General features: G+C 39.2%; 1 protein-coding gene across 1 annotated transcript in view; it reads right to left on the reverse strand.

The window, feature by feature from the left end:
- Nucleotides 1-16,044, reverse strand: part of Pold3 (DNA polymerase delta 3, accessory subunit) — a 47,419-nt gene extending 31,375 nt beyond the window's left edge. Inside the window, exons 1-4 of the mRNA XM_042687994.1 lie at nucleotides 15,889-16,044; nucleotides 14,724-14,779; nucleotides 7,615-7,717; nucleotides 493-532 (exon numbers count right to left, since the gene is read on the reverse strand). Coding sequence (XP_042543928.1) covers nucleotides 493-532; nucleotides 7,615-7,717; nucleotides 14,724-14,779; nucleotides 15,889-15,948 — 259 coding nt within the window. The 5' untranslated portion in view covers nucleotides 15,949-16,044. The remainder of the gene's footprint in view (nucleotides 1-492; nucleotides 533-7,614; nucleotides 7,718-14,723; nucleotides 14,780-15,888) is intronic.
- Between the last annotated feature and the right edge of the window lie 633 nt (nucleotides 16,045-16,677).

Raw genomic sequence — 16,677 nt, forward strand, 5'->3', positions numbered from 1 at the left:
TGGCTTCTATCGGAGATCCTCAAATCTCAGCCTCCGGAGTGGCCAGTATTACAGGTATGTACCACTGGCATCTGACCTGAATTGGATTTTTAAACAATAGAGCAGCAGTAGCACTAATAGTCTTAAGTCAGCAGGACTTATTTTAAAAGTCTAACTTTCAGGAAAATATTCTTTTTGAACAACCTGTTATGGAACACAAGACACTACTACCTGTTGATGAAATGTCCTTTGTGGTATGATGGTTTTTGTATGTCTGTCATGAGTTCTGTCATCCTGTGATAGAAGTGCTTTACAACTATCAGCAGTTTTTGGCCCTAAAAATGGGAAGTTAATCAGATGCAGTATCATATTTTATTTAACATATTTCTGAAACTAGTAATAAAATAGGGTTCCTCAGTTATAGCTCAGAAGGTTAGGGATGGTATATAGTGTTCCTACATAAATGCCATAAGAGGAAAGAAGAAAGACTTGCTACACTGCTAAAATACTTACCTTCCAATTTATCTTCTCTCACTACTGCAACCTTGTGGCACTACAAAGAAATAACATTTTGTTAATGTTTAAAGTACTAAATTTGGCAATTAGGAAGATTCCCTGCCCCATAATCCAATTGTGCTTAGATATGAAATTAGGTAAACATTGAGTACCATTAAAATGTTAAATCAGGCGCTGGTTGCTTATATTTTTAATCCTAGCTATTCAGAAGGCTGAGACCTGAAGATTGTGATTTAAAACCAACCTGGGCAACGAAGTCCACAAAATTCTAATCTCCAATTAACTAGCAAAAAGCCAGAATTGACAGCATGGCTCAAGTGGTAGAGTGCCAGCCTTGAGTGGAAAAGCCAACCAAGAGCATGAGTCCCTGAATTCAAATTCCAGTACCAGCACATACACAAAAAAGTTACAGATTAATAAAGCCAAATACCATTTATAATCTCAGTAAGATTAAAACAAGAGTACAGATGTCAATACCATAATACAGCATCTCAAATCAGTACATGATTTAGTGAGAATGCTTCTGTAACTCTACAGAACTAGAAAAAGACTGGATCTGTCTCACACCATTCTGAATGGATCAGAATTTACTTGCAAATCAAAGTAAAAAGATAATATATCCAATAGAAGAAAACAGGTGCCTTCTTCTATAACATGAGATAACCCAAGAATAAGGAAATATTTCCTACATGTAATTCAAAATCCAGAAATAATTGAAATAATCTATAAGAACTAACAACTTTTGGATGAAAACAAAAACTAAACAAAGTACAAAACTAAATGATGAAATGAGAAAAACATTTCCAACTTCTATCACAAAAGGTTGTAAAAATAAACAGATTAAAGACAAACATTTTTGAAAAAATGGACAGGAACAAACTAATCCTAGCAAAGGAAAGCAAATAGCCCTGAAATATGTATGCATGTGCTAGACAGAAACATATTGGTGAGAATAAAAGTATCTGGTAATACCCAATGAAAGTACATATACAGGGCTGGGAAGGTGGCTCAGTGGTAGAGCGCTTGCCTTGCATGCCTGAGGCCCTGGGTTCGATTCCTCAGCACCACATAAGCAAAAAGAAAAAAAGCCGGAAGTGGCGCTGTGGCTCAAGTGGTAGAGTGCTAGCTAGCCTTGAGCTGAAGAGCTGAGGGACAGCGCCCAGGCCCAGAGTTCAGGCCCCACAACTGGACCTCCCTCCCCGCAAAAAAAGTACATATACATTTATCCTTTGACTTAGCCATTCTACCTCTAGAAATATAATTCTAGAACAGATTAAAAACACCCAAAACCCATACACACTAAACTATTTACTATAGCACTATTGTTAACAGCCAAAGATTACAAATAAACTCAGAAAGGGACTACTAAATCAACTAAGGTGAATCTATCATTATAGTCCTATGTGGCTATAATAAATATTTCTATAATTTCTCAAATAATAAAAATATAAAACAGTAAAATAGATTACACAGTAAATGTTTATCTAAGAAAAAGGGTAATGTGAATATATAATTGTTTATGTTAAAAATATACACAATAACAAAATAAAAGAGAAGATAGCCAGTGGCTCAGGCCTATAATCCTACTCAGGAAGCTAAGATCTGAGGATCACAGTTCTAAGCCACCCTTGGCAGAAGTCTATGAGACTCATCTCCAATTAACACCCCTTCCCCCCCCCCAAAAAAAAGTCAGAAGTGAAGATGTGGCTCAAGTGGTAGAACATTAGCACTCACCTTGAGCACAAAAGCTCAGAGACCTTGCCCAGGCCCTGAGTTTAAGCACCAACACCAGCCTAAAACGAAAAACAAAAAACAAAAACTACTAGGGACCTACAACTACTAGGGCACCAACAAATCAAAGGCAAAATGGAAAAGGCCTCATTTAATACTTATAGATAATACATTGGTAGATTAACTACAATTAGTGTTTTAGCAGGACCTGACTATAGACAAGGAACTGTGAATATATACACATACATTTTTGTTTGCTTTTTTTGACTGTACAGAGCCCAGACTTTGAACTCATTTCTGCTGTCTAAGCCTCCGGAGTGCTGGAATTATAGGTGTGCACTCACATACCTGGCTATAAGAAAAAAACCTTAAAATTCATTTTAATAATTGTATTATCATTAAAACTACTGGTTTTGCCTGGCACCAGTATCTCACACTTGTAATCCTAACTACTCAGGGGATTTAGATCAGAGAAGAGTGGTACAAAGTCAATTAGGACAGAAAAACTCCACGAGACTCCGTCTCCAATGTAACAGAGTGTCACACTGGAGACAAGGCTCAAATAGTAGCATCCTAGCCATAAGAAAGCAAGATCAATGCCCTGAGTTCAAGTCATAGCACAGGCACAAATATATGTATACATTTGGCTTTTCTTACCCAAGCATTTAGCTAAAACATATATATTAGGAGCCACCAATATTTCTAAGATAAAAGAGCAGTATAAAAATCAAGTAACTTGTTTCAAAATTAGCCATAAATTTGAATTATGACTATATGTTTTCTCTTAAAAAGAACTGCACACTAAAAGAACCTATAAGAAAAAGAGTATTAAGAACTAATCACTCAAAAACCATGCAGACCTTCAGTAAGAGCTCTGGAAATAAGAGTTTATACCTACAGAGAAAAACTAGACAGTCCGGTGTGCCTAAGCACTGCTATAAGATACTAAAAATGTACACAAACAACAGAGCAGAAAAGCCAGCTTGCTGGTGCCTAACAATACAAACCAGAGGGGTGCTCTGATTCTGGGTTCCTGATAATAAGGTAAACACAAGCATAAGGTCAGCATCATAAAACCAGAGCTGGCAGGGAGTAAATCCTTTGAACTTATAGACAGTATTAAGACAGAGTCTTGCTATGGAACCCAGACTGGTCTTGAACTGTTATCCTCCTGTCTACACCTTCTGTATGCTGAAATTACAGATGGGTTGCTCAGCGTCAGTTAACACCACAAAAAAATCAAAACATCACCATATTGTTATTTTAAAAATATATATATTTGAGGGTGATACTGCCCAAAAGGAAATGCATTCATCATCTGATTTATGTAACTGTAAACCCTCCGTACATCACCTTTATAATAACAATTTAAAAAAAAGAAAAAAGTATATAAGTATATTTGAGGCTAGAGGCATAGCTCAAGTAGTAGAGTACTTGCCTAGTATGGACAAGGTCCTGAGTTCATTCCCTGGCACCACACAGAAGAATAAAATCCATTCTGATTTGTTAGAAATGAGTCAATATCAACATTAGAAGAATGTACACATAAAAAAAATCAATGTTTTATCATCTCTAGTGAATTAAGAATGCAGACAATGATAAAAATCAATCTCAGCTAAACATTACTACAGGAAAAGCTAATGAGAAACTCATAATAGAGAGATCAGGTTGATAACCTCTAACCTAAATCACAAAAAGAGGCTTAAACAAACATTGCCTTGCAACTTTCCTGAATGAGATTAGAGAGAGGTTCTGCTTTCTGCAGTTAAGTATTTTTTATAAATAATCCTATCAGAAAAATAAAAATTATTTTTATTAAAATAAATCCATACCAAGCCTATAGTGCTCTTTTCCTTTTTAGAAAGAAACATTAAAACTTTAATTAGAAAAACTAAAACAGGGGCTGGGAAGGTGGCTCAGTGGTAGAGCGCTTGCCTTGCATGCCTGAGGCCCTGGGTTCGATTCCTCAGCACCACATAAGCAAAAAGAAAAAAGCCGGAAGTGGCGCTGTGGCTCAAGCAGTAGAGCGCTAGCCTTGAGCTGAAGAGCTGAGGGACAGCGCCCAGGCCCAGAGTTCAGGCCCCATGACCAGACCCAAAAAAAGAAAAACTAAAACAAAAATAAAATCTGCTATTATGAGAAAAGCATAGGTTAGCAACCATACTTGATAGGCAATTCCAGTGCTTCTTGGTGAGGCTGTAAGGAGTGCCACAAGTCCATGTGGTTCCAACAACAGCAACCTCATTCTTAATTTTTTCTTTTCTCAGATCAGTCAGGGGGCTTGAACTCAGGGCCTAGGAGCTACCCTTGAGCCTTTTTACTCAAGACTAGTACTATACCACTTTGGGCCACAGCTCCACTTCAGGTTTTCAGGTGATTAACTGGAGGTAAAAGCCTCAAGGACTTTCCTGCCTGGGCTAACTTCAAACTGTGATCCTCAGATCTCACCTTCCTAAACAGCTAGTATTACTGGCATGAGCCACCAGTACCTGGCTTAATGTAATTTTTATATGAGGAGTCCAATAAAGACTGTGTTTGAAAAAGCACTTTGAGCAGAATTTAAATGTCCTCTTACTTAAAAATAGAAGGTACTTCATAAGCAAGCCACAGCTTTCTACCTTTTGCTATATTTGGGTCTTAAGTGGTCCTCAAATGCCCATGTGTTAAAGGCTTAGGCCCTGGCTTGGCATTACAGAAACTGTAAGACATGGGGCCTAATGGGAGGTCTTAGGTCATTGGGAGCATGTCCTTCAAGAGGACTACAGAGCTCTAGACTCTTTCTCTCTCTTTTGCTTCTAGCCATGAGATGAAGGTGTCCTCTGGCATGTCTCTTACCATAATGCCTCAATACATAGAAGCAATGGGGCCAATGAACCATGGATTAAAACTTCTAAAATCCTGAGCCAAAATAAACCTTTCTTCCTTTTTTTTTTTTTGGTCAGTCGTGGGGCTTGAACTCAGGGGCTGGGCACTGGCTCTGAGCTTTTTTGCTCAAAGATAATACTCTAACACTTTGAGCCACAGCACCACTTCTGGTTTTCTGGTGGTTAGAAATAATAGTCTCACAGACTTTCCTGCCTAGGCTAGCTTCAAACCATGATCCTCAGATCTCAGCCTTCAGAGTAGCTAGGATTACAGGCATGATCTACAAGTGCCCATATCCTTTCTTCCTTTTAAGTTGATTATCTGTTATTTTATTATAGAAACAAAAAGCTGACTAATAAAACAAGATTACAGGTTGTACAGAAAAATGTGTTCTGGAATAAAATTTTTATGCACTTTTAGGAACTCACGCAAAAATCCTAAGTCTCAAATATCAACCATTAAAGATAATCTAAGAATCCCAAATTAGGAGTTCTTGTCATATCAGAGTAAAATCTACATTATTCTAAAACATAAATTACTAATTTTAGATCCTAGTCAGAACTCTTAAGTTTTTAAAATGTTAACATGTATTTTTCTTTCAAGTTCTCAAAGACTGGTGACCCCTGCCAAAAAAAAAAAAAAATCATAGCAGGTTATTAGTCCAAAAACCCAAATCGAAAATTCTCCAAACTGAAACTTTCTGAGCACTGATATGATTCCCAAAATGGAAATCACTTTGGAAACTTTTGTTTCATGCATAAAATAATTAAAAATACTGCATAAGACTAACTTCTGACTATGTGTACTAGATATGTGTATGTGTATAGTATGTGTTTGTATAAAGCTTAAATGAATTTCATAATTAAATTTGAGTTCCATCCCCAAAGTATTTCATTATGTATATGCAATACTTTCAAATCTAAAACAAATCCAAAATTTGAAACACTTCTTATAAGGAATATTTCAGATATGAGATAGCCAAGCTGTTCTTTAAAGGAATACGATGGTTCCCAAGGAAAACTACACTTATTTGAAGATTCTAAAGAAAGAGAAAGGAGTTCCTTAAACTCAGGAACAGAAAAGATGTCATGCAGTTGCAAACTGAAGACATCTACTTCAGAATGATACAGGAAGAGATTTCTGATGGCAAGTTTATCTGAGAGTTTCAGGTATATAATACAAATGATTCCACACTTGTAAATACCTCTGATTATCATTTGGCTTACCAAAAGCTTATGAAGAAAAAAACTGATGGATCGGATCCCACCAGCAGTTTGCTTCTAAATTACTAAATTAAGATTACAGTTTTAGCTGTATGCTGGTGGCTCCTGCCTATAATATCAGCTACTCAGGAGGCTGAAATCTGAGGATCACGGTTCAAGGCCAGCCCAGGCAGAAAAGTCCATGAGACTCTTTATCTCTAATAAACTACTCAGAAAAAGCCAGAAGTAGCACTTTGGCTCAAGTGGTAGAGTGCTAACCTTGAGCAAAAAAGCACAGGGACAGCACCCATGCCCTGAGTTCATGCCTTAGGATCAGCACCAAAAAATAAAAAAATAAAATGATTATTTTTAAATCTCACATTTGGGGTACTTTCTAAAAATAAACCCAGGGATGAGAGTTCAGTTCATTGACAATGCATGTACCAAGCTCTGGATTCAATTCCCAGTATTTAAGTCAGGGTTTTTAATTTGTAATTTTTTGGGAAAGTCTGAAGAGAAGAACAAAACACATACTAGCAGATCTCTGAGAAGGAACCTGATCCTTGAGCCAAGACTCATGGGATAGGTGGTGGTAGAAGGCTTTAGAAAGTTGAGAACATAATGCCACACTTTGGGAGGAAGCAGGGACGAGGTGGGGGCAGGGAGGGTGCGGGAGGGGTAATCAAAGTCACCAGGGCTCACTGGTGTGGGATAGAACAAACCCTCTACAGGGAATGACCTCTGTGTTCCTGAAAGGTAAAGTCAGCAGACCAAGAAAGCTTTATTGAGATGGATGAAAATGCAGCAGGTGTCCGTGTTGACAGATTAACAGATACCAAATAGGATAATAATGTAAAAAGAAGAAGCAGGAGAATAAAGATGCTCCTAACTATACTGCATTAGCTAAGTCCTGGGGCTAAAACCCCAGTCTGTCAGCAACTTAAGCTACAAAGCTACCAAAGTAAGCATTCAAAATTATAGGCCAGGCACAGTGACTCATATCTATAATCCCAGCTATTCAGGAGGCAGGGACTGGGAGAGTGGCAGTTCAAAGTCAGCCTGAGCAAAAGTTAGCAAGAACCCATCTCAACTGAACCAGGTTTGGTGGTGCATGCCTGTAAACCCGGTTACATGTGAGGCATAGGTAAAAGGACCGTGGTCCAATTTTGGGCCCAAATGGGAGCCCATATCTGAAAAATAATTAAAGCATATCCAGTTCATATCCCAGTTCAACTTTCTTAATACTGAATCTGTGTTTTGCTCTCCCCTGGATATTAGGTTGTAACTATTTTTAGTTCATTATAAAATTCTGAAAACTTACAGAATGTCCATTCTGAATAAGACTGCCAGACACCAAATAAGTGACATGCAGTTGGGCTCCTGAATTTTCCTTCCGTTTCCTTTCAACATAATCATACAGCATCCTGTTCCAAAGAAGGGAGAATTCATTAGTAAGAATCTCATCAACTCTTAATTTATGACTTAAAAGTTAGATATATGAAATCTGATATGGCCAGGAATTTGACTTAGTGATAGAGTAATTGCCTAGCATGCATAAGGCCCTGGGTTTGATTCCTCAATACAACATAAACAGAAAAAGCTAGAAGTGGCACTGTAGCGCAAGTGGTAAAGTGGTAGCCTTGAGCAAAGAAGCTCAGGGACAGTGCCCAGGCCCTGAGTTCAAGCCCCAGGACTGGCAAAAATAAATAAATAAATCTGATAGTCCATTAAATTTTCTAAACACCAGAACTTTTGTTCAGTCTATACAGATACACATACATACATATGTGTGTATATATTATGTGTATATATATATATATATATATAAAATATATATATATATATATATATATTTTTTTTTTTTACAAAAGATAGACTTTAGGTGAAACATTGAGTCTGAGTTTGCAGTGATACAATAAGTAGTAAAATAAAATAATGACCGGCCAAGAGAACCAGAGCCTGCATGAGAACAGTGGCAATGATATATAATGGACATGATACCAAATCCACAGTAAATTAATTAGCTAGCTATAGAATCTAGTATAAAATAATTTTTCTAGATCTCTTAGTATCTTGAGATATTTAACAATAAAGTTAGACTAGACTCAATTCTCCTAACCTGGGATTCCTATTACCCTCTCTCCCCCTTCAAAGTATTAGCAAATGGAGATGGGGGGCTTAGTTTTTTTTCCCCCAGTACAGTGGCTTGAACTAAGGGCCTTGGTGCTTGAACTAAGGGCCTGAGCTTCTCTTGCTCAAGGATGATACTCTACCACAAGAGTCACAGCTCCACTTCCAGCTTCTTTGGTAGTTTATTGGAGATAAGAGTCTCACAGACTTTATTTTGCTCGGACTGGCTTTGAACTGCACTCCTCAGACCTCAGCTTCCTGAGAAGCTAGGATTAGAGGTATAAGCCACCAGTGCCTGACAATATGACTTTCTTGTTTGATTCAAAGTTTTCCACAAATTCTAAGACTTTGGTACTCCAAAACATTAAGGTTTATGGTTAGAAGCCAGCCCATATGAGACTCTACCTCCGAAATAACCTACATAAAGCAGGGTCAGAGGGATGACTCAAGTGATAGTGTCAGCTGGGAAAGCAACCCAAGCAGATGTGGGCCCTGAGTTCAAACGCAGTATTGCCCCCCCCAAAAGAAGAAAGCAATAAACCTATTATGTTTACAATCACCTATGTCTATTCTGTAATTCTAATTTTATAATTACTCAGATTTAATTACTAATAACTACAGAATGTAAGTTTACTTTTACTACCCAGTTTCCAGAATATTCATTAGATAACCAACATTAAATGCAAAAATTTGCTTTTAGTAAAATCCTTTCATTCATTTTTATCCCTCTCATCCAACAAATATCAGAAGTTGATTCTCTCCAATAACTTAAAAGTTTAACAGCAAAAAGAGACCTATCATTTTATTCTGCCAAGGATAGCAAAAGAAAAAAATTTAAATATCAAGAGAAATATAACCTAAACTGCTAATCACTCTCTTCCTGAATTGTCCCTTAGCTTCTGAGTCTCCTGGTTCTCCTCAACTGCCTCTGCACTCCTTCCTGCAGATTTCTCTCCTCCTTTTGCTTAGCTGTAGCAGTGGCTTTAGCCATCTTTTCCCTCTGTTACTGAGTAGCCATCTAGTTTATCTGGGTCTTGAGGGGGTTTTCTGGAACATGAACTATGCTTGGTCATCTACTTCTATGTGTTCTCCTTGGTCTGTTTTATTCATGTTGATGGCTTCATCCATCCCTGACATCATCATCATTTGCTCAAATCACCAAGCCAGAAACTTGGTGTCATTGCTCTGAATGTCTTCCTATCCAGTGAGTGGCCAAGTCTCAATCAGGTCTTCCTCCTGAGTAATTCTTATCTCCATGACCCTTGAATCTCCTGACTGGGCGATTCCAATTCCAAGTGTTAAGTCCCCTTCTATCCCTTCCTTTTCCACTGTGGCCACAGTGATGTTTTAAAAATGCAAATCAGGTCATTTAGTCAGTACCATTTCCACCGTGTCCAAAATTCTAAACATTCTTAAGAGTGTTAAAAAAGGACTGGGAAGATGGCTCAGTGGTAGAGTGCTTGCTTTGCATGCATGAGGCCCTAGGTTCGATTCCTCAGCACCACATAAGCAAAAAGAAAAAAAAAAGCCGGAAGTAGTGCTGTGGCTCAAGTGGTAGAGTGCTAGCCTTGAGCTGAAGAGCTGAGGGACAGCGCCCAAGCCCAGAGTTCAGGCCCCACGACTGGACCCAAAAAAAAAAAGTTGTTTGCAACCACTAAATTTTGAGGGGATTTATTATCTGCAGCAATAACAAGCTGAGCAATGTGAACTAGATTAACAAAGTTTCGGCCTTCCAGGAGCATATATTCTAGTGAGAGAAGACAAGTATAATAAAAAGAAAATACCAGACAGTAATAAGAGTTATCAAGTGCTAGACAAATGGATACCTATATTGATACAAGTCAAATTGCAGTCTTTCCTTACACCAAGCATGAAAAAAATAACTCCAAATTATTCCTAGAAGACATGAGTAATACAAATTCCATTCCTCATTTAAAAATTGCCTTGAACTAATAATCGGAAAGTTTTAGTGTAGTCTAAATATGAATTTTTTAGTTTAGCAAGCATATAATCTGAAAAAAACTTGAATATAGTGACAATTAGCAATTATTAAAGAAATTAGCATGACATGGTGGCTCATTCCTATAATCACAACTAATCTGGAGGTAGATTGGGAAGACAGTGACTTGAGGTCAACCCAGGAAAAAAAAACAAAATTATCAGGACCCCCACCTCAATCAGTAAACCAGAAAGACTGGGCTGTGAAGGAAGTGGTAAAGCACTTCTAGCAATCACCAAAATAACAATAAAAATAATAATAGGAAGAGCTGGGCACTGGTGGCTCATGCTTGTAATCATAGCTACTCAGGAAGCTGAAATCTGAGAAGAGTGATTCAAAGCGAGCCCAGGCAGGAATGTGCTTGAGACTCTTACATCCAATCAACCATGAAAAAGACAGAAGTGAAACTGTGGCTCAAGTGGTAGAGCACTAGCCTTGAGCAAAACAGACCAGGGGCAGCACCGAGGTACTGAGTTCAAGACCCAAGGTGGGCATTAAAAACAAACAAAAAAAACCAACAATAATATGAGTATCACAGTAAAAGCCAAGCCAGGACTGAGCCTATCCAGTGACACCCTTTCAAAAATTAAAGTGAAAAGGCTAAAGTGATGGCTCAAGTGGTCGAGCACTTGCCTAGCAAGTGCAAAGCCCTGCATTCAAACACCAATACCACCAAAAAATAAAACTCCAAATAAACCATTTAATTAACTGTAAGAGAAAAAAATACAAAACCCTTAGGAAAAAAACACAAAAGGGGAGGCAGAAGCAGAAAGATCATGAGTTCCAAGCCAGCTTGGAGTACAGAGTGAGTTTAAGGCCAGCCTGGACAGCAAGTCCTTGAGTCAAAAGAAAAAGAAAGAAAGAAAAGAAAGAAAGAAAGAAAGAAAGAAAGAGAGAGAGAGAGAGAGAGAAAGAAAGAGAGAGAGAGAGAGAGAAAGAAAGAAAGAAAGAAAGAAAGAAAGAAAGAAAGAAAGAAAGAAAGAAAGAAAGAAAGAAAGAAAGAAAGAAAGGAAGGAAGGAAGAAAGAAAGGAAGGAAGGAAAGAGGGGGGAGAGGAAGGGAGGGAGAAAGGGGAGGGAGGGAGGGAGCAAGGAAGGAAGGAAGGAAGCATAGGTTTTCACAGCCTTCATAGGCTGCATCAAAAACATGAGCAACAAAAGAAAAAATAAGTAAGTTGGACACTTTCAACAATAAAAACATTTGTACTTCAAAGGACAGCAACAAGCAAGTGCAATGACCACCTATGGAATAAGAAAAAAATTTTGTAAATCATTTATCTGGTCATAATCTTATATCCAGAATATATAAACAATTCTTAAAACTCAACAGTAAAAAGACAATCCAATAAAAATTGGTGAAATTTTGGGATAGGTATTTCTTCAAAAATATATAAATGGCCAATAAACACATAAAACATCATTAGATATTAGAGAGAAACAAATCAAAATCAAGTCATGTACTGATGGCCATTCCTGTAATTCTAGCTGAAATCAGAAGGATCATGGTTTGAGGCTTACATAGGAAAAAAGCTCACAAGACCTCTTTTCAGGCACAGGTGGATGCAGTGGATACACCTGTCACCATAGCTTTATGAGAGCCTGAGGTCAAGAGGGCCCTGGTTCCACGTCAGAAATTGGCAGAAAATTGCAAGAAACCATGGAAGAAGGTGAGTGTGGTAGCATATACCCATAATCTCAGCTATTACAAAAGCCTAAAATAAGTGGATGATAGCCCAGACTCACACACAGCAGGAAATCAGACCCGTTTCAAAAATAATCTGTGCAACTGGCACTAGCGGCTAACACTCAGGAGGCTGAGATCTGAGGATTGCGGTGTTAAGCCAGCCCAGGCAGAAAAGTCCATGACATTCTTTCTCCAATAAACTACTCTGAAAAAGTTGAAGTGGTGCTGTGGTTCAAGTGGTAGAGTGCTAGTCTTGAGCAAAGAAGCTCAGGGACAGAGCTCAGGTCCTGAGTACAAGCCCCAGGACCAGCACAAAAAAATTACAATAAAACCCAGTAAAAATAGCCTGGGTATGGCAGTCCTAGAACTAGGAAAAAGTAGACAAGATAATGAATTATTATTTGGCCACAAAAAGGAAGTAGTGATAAATGCAATAACTTGGACAAACCTTGAAAATATTATACTAAGTGAAAGAAATCAGATATGCAAGAGTATATATTCTATGATTTCATACATAGTATAGGCAAATCTATAGACAAAAAGAAACTAATAGCCGTCTAGGGATAGAGTAGAGGTTGGAGAAATTATGATGAATGACTATTAATGGATATTTGATTTATTTTGGGGTGATGAAAATATCTGAAAATGACTATGGTGATACTTGCATGACTCTATAAATATATATATATTATCATATATAATATATATATACATTATATAAATATATTAAAAATCATTAAATTGTATGCTTTAAATGGGCATAGCATGTGAACTGTATTTCAATAAATCTATTTTCTTTTTTCAGTACTCAGGTTCCTGTGCTGGATAGGCAGGTACTCTTGAGCCATGCCTCTAGTCATTACTTCCAGGTACAGATAATAGTACAGAAGGAGTTTACATATTGTTAATATAGTGAGAAAGCAAGTGGTATGGGATGAAGTTGAGAAGTCAAGTAGGCATTTAGACACTGTAAATGCTATTAAAAACTACATGTAACCAGGCAAACTATAGGAAAATCATATTCATCTTTAGTTCATGTTAAGGAAATCCCAGTCCTAAATAAGCATCTTAAATTCCAACAGATGTATATAGTAACAGCTGCTTCACTTCATAAACATCTATAACTACAACTAATTTTTTAAAAAGTCACTTAAAAATTTCCATACCAAAAGTAACTGAGGGTTCTTGAATTTGGGTCAGAACTGGTTAGGGGCAATCTCAGTGAAAACCAGTGCGGCAGATAGGCAAAATGGCACAAGCCTGTAATCCTAGCTATTTAGGAGGCAAAAACTGTGTGATTGTGTGTATGTGTGGTGGTGGTGGTGGTATCATGGTTCAATATTGGCCTGGGTAAAAAGAGGTTCTCCAGCTCCATCTCAACCAATAGCTAAGTACATTGGTATAAGCTTATTGCCCAGTGACACAAGAAACCACAAGTAGGAAGATCAAACTCAGGCCAGTCCAGGCATAAAAATGTAAGACTTTACCTCAAAAATAATACAAAAAGGAGCTGGAGGTATGACTAAAGTGGTAAGATGTCTGCATAGTAAGTGTGAAGCTCTGAGTTCAATTTCTAGTATCAGAAACAAAAATAAGCCAGCAGTTTCAGGACCTGAAACTGCCAAATGAGTCCCCTAGATCTGTCTAAATCAACCCAAATAAAGACAAATCAAACTTCTCTAGAGCTCAAGGTCTTCCTAAGACTTGTCATGAAGCATGTTCTTATAACTCAAAAGAAATTTCCTCAGGCCATCCTTAGGAAGAAAGCAAACCAAAATGAGCATTTAACCTCCAAATGTGTCCTCAGCCAGTTCACCAAATCTTCTCCTTAGGACATAAACAATAACCTGTATCTTTTTTGCCTTGTGGTTTTTTTGTTTTTGTTTTTGTTTTTTTTCCCAGAGCTGAGGACCGAACTCAGGGCCTTGCGCTCGCCAGGCAGGCACTCTGCCACTGAGCTAAACCCCCAGCCCCAATAATCTGCATCTTTTAAAAAATATATTTTATTTTGAAGATGCTGTACAAAAATAATCTGCATCTTTAAGGTCAAAAAACTTGAAAGTTATTTCAAAAACTTGGCTTCTCCCTTTGCCCTCAAGTTTCAGCAAGGAAAAATAATATATCAAAACTCAACAAGGGCCATGCATTGCCATCCTAAACACTCTCTTTTAGCTTTACTTAGTTTTTCTGTCTTACACCATTATATAGCTTGTGCCAAACAGCTGATGCCCTCATGGAAACATATGAGTAACAACCAAGGATGGGCCTAAGAAGCACTCAAGAAAATATAGTGAAGACATAAGACAACAGACATAAATCTGAGTTATAAACTGGACTGACTAGTCCACTTAATAAATCTGAAATAACAAAGTGATGTTAACCAGAGGCAGGCCTACAAATAAATCCAGTGAATTTATCACCATACATTTGTATACAAGTCCACCCATCTCCTAAAAGAGGCAAAAAAAAAAAAAATCAAAGTAATAAAAACTAGTATTCTTTTCCAATTACCCAGGGAAACAGAAAAAAAAAAGTTGTCACCTAAGAAATTATGTGTGTAGTTAAAAACAATGAAAAAAAAAACTCATGTCATTAAAATTGGTAGAAAACTGGACTTACTGTTTTGCCTGATTAACATGAACCCCTAGAGTATAGCTCAGCCATTTGTATGTCACCTGCAAGAAAAAACAATTCCTTAAGTTTTATTGACTCCAGAGTGTAAATCAATCACAAGGGCCCACTCCTAAAAATTCTTTATTCTTAGATGATTATGCCTTATAATCAATGCCACTGTAGTTTAGAAGAAACATGTGAGCAAGTAGGACCAAAGTATTTCCTAAGAAGTTTGCTTAACAGACTAATAATGAAAAAGAATCTAAAAGGGCAAGCTGGATATACATACTTGGTATGCCCTGCTCTAAAATACTTCCAGTCAGGCACTGATAGCTCATCCCTGTAATTCTAGGTACCGAGTATCTAGGCCAGCCTTCGGGGAAGATCTATCTCCACATTAACTAGCAAAATGCCAGACTGGAGACATGGCTCAAGCGGCAGAGACTCAGCCATGCAAGACTTAGGACACGTAAGCATACAATTCCAATTCTAAACACTGAGCTTCCAACACAGAGAAGACTATTAAAATTTGGATAAAGGTGCCACACTTAGCATTAGTAGGAGACAAACTTAAGGTTCCAAAAGTCCCTATTCCTCACTAAGGACACATAAACGTGTTACTTGGTCCCTCTTGCTTTTATATCCCCTTCTCCGTAAGGACTACCCAGTGGGCCTGGGTGCACAAGTAGGCCCTCAATCATCCCAGTTTCATTTGCCCAGGCTGCCCACAGCCAGCCTCTCACTGGATTAGCCCAGCGCCAGGGGGCCGGCCACGCCTCAATCAATATTTAAATTTCCAGGAAGAGGAAATGGTCGTGATCTTGAACAACAGGTCTCACAACCGGGAAAGGACTGAGTCTGTCACTGCAGATTTGGGACTCTGGATGCCCGAGTGTCGGGACGTCTTAGAAAAATTCCCAGGCGACGCCCCTTCCCTCGGGCCTGACCAGAAAGGCGGGAGTGGGGTGCCAAGCTGCCGGCACGCCCACCCCGGGCACGCGGCCCTCCGCCGGGGTCCTCGCTTGCCCCAGGGCACGAGGCCCGCGACTGGCCGGCCTCCCCGCGGCCAGCTTCCCACGAGGCCGCAAACACCAGGAGGTCAAGGCCCCGGCGGCCGGCCCAGGCCCGAAACCCCCTCGCAGGCCCGCCTTCTCCATTCTGGGCTCCTTACGATCTTGTTCTGGTCTGTGACGAACTCGTCTATGTTTTCCAGATAAAGCTGGTCTGCCATGGTGTTGCAGCGTTGAACCGCACCGACCCCTCAGACGGCCAGAACCACAGCTCCCGCCGGCGGGAAACCGACTTCGCTCCTTCCCGGGTCTCGGGTCGTTTCCTATGGTAACGGGGCCGACGCGCTACGGCGGCCGTAGGGGGACCAAACTTGTCCTGAGCGCGGAGCGTGCAGGCTGAGGTGGGCGGAGCTACGAAATCGCGAACAAGGGCATGAGGTGGGCGTGGTTATGCTCTTAGTCTTCTAAGTGCGGGCCAGGCTTCCGTGACATCTCTGGCACTTAGAGAGTGACTCCGGACCAAATACTTCACCTCTAGGAGAAGCAGCCTTTCCACTAGTAAACTGGACAAAGTCTTGCCTGCTCGGGGTTTATGTTCAGTGGTGGCGCTCTTGCACGAAACCCAGTTGGATCGCTCCTAACGCCATTTGGTCCCTCCTTGCTATTTGCTGTGTTTAACCAAAATAGGTTCAGTCCCTGTTCTGTCCCAGTTCCTTCCTAAGCACTGGGGCAAGGCACTGAACAATAAAGACACGTATTTTTAGTAGAATGGTGCAGCCTGGGATAAATCCCTGCCTGTGTCGCTCTTTCATGAATGAGATATTGGAGAAGGTTTTCCAGGAGGGAAGGTTTTCCAGGAGGAAGGTTTTCCAGAGCTGGAGCATTTACTGGGAAGGAAAATTTCATCAGCAGAATAGAGGCCCGCGTAGGGAGCTGAGAATTGGGGAGAA

The sequence above is a fragment of the Dipodomys spectabilis genome, unplaced genomic scaffold, assembly GCF_019054845.1.
Source record: "Dipodomys spectabilis isolate Male_0828 unplaced genomic scaffold, ASM1905484v1 ptg000003l, whole genome shotgun sequence".
Taxonomy (NCBI): domain Eukaryota; kingdom Metazoa; phylum Chordata; class Mammalia; order Rodentia; family Heteromyidae; genus Dipodomys; species Dipodomys spectabilis.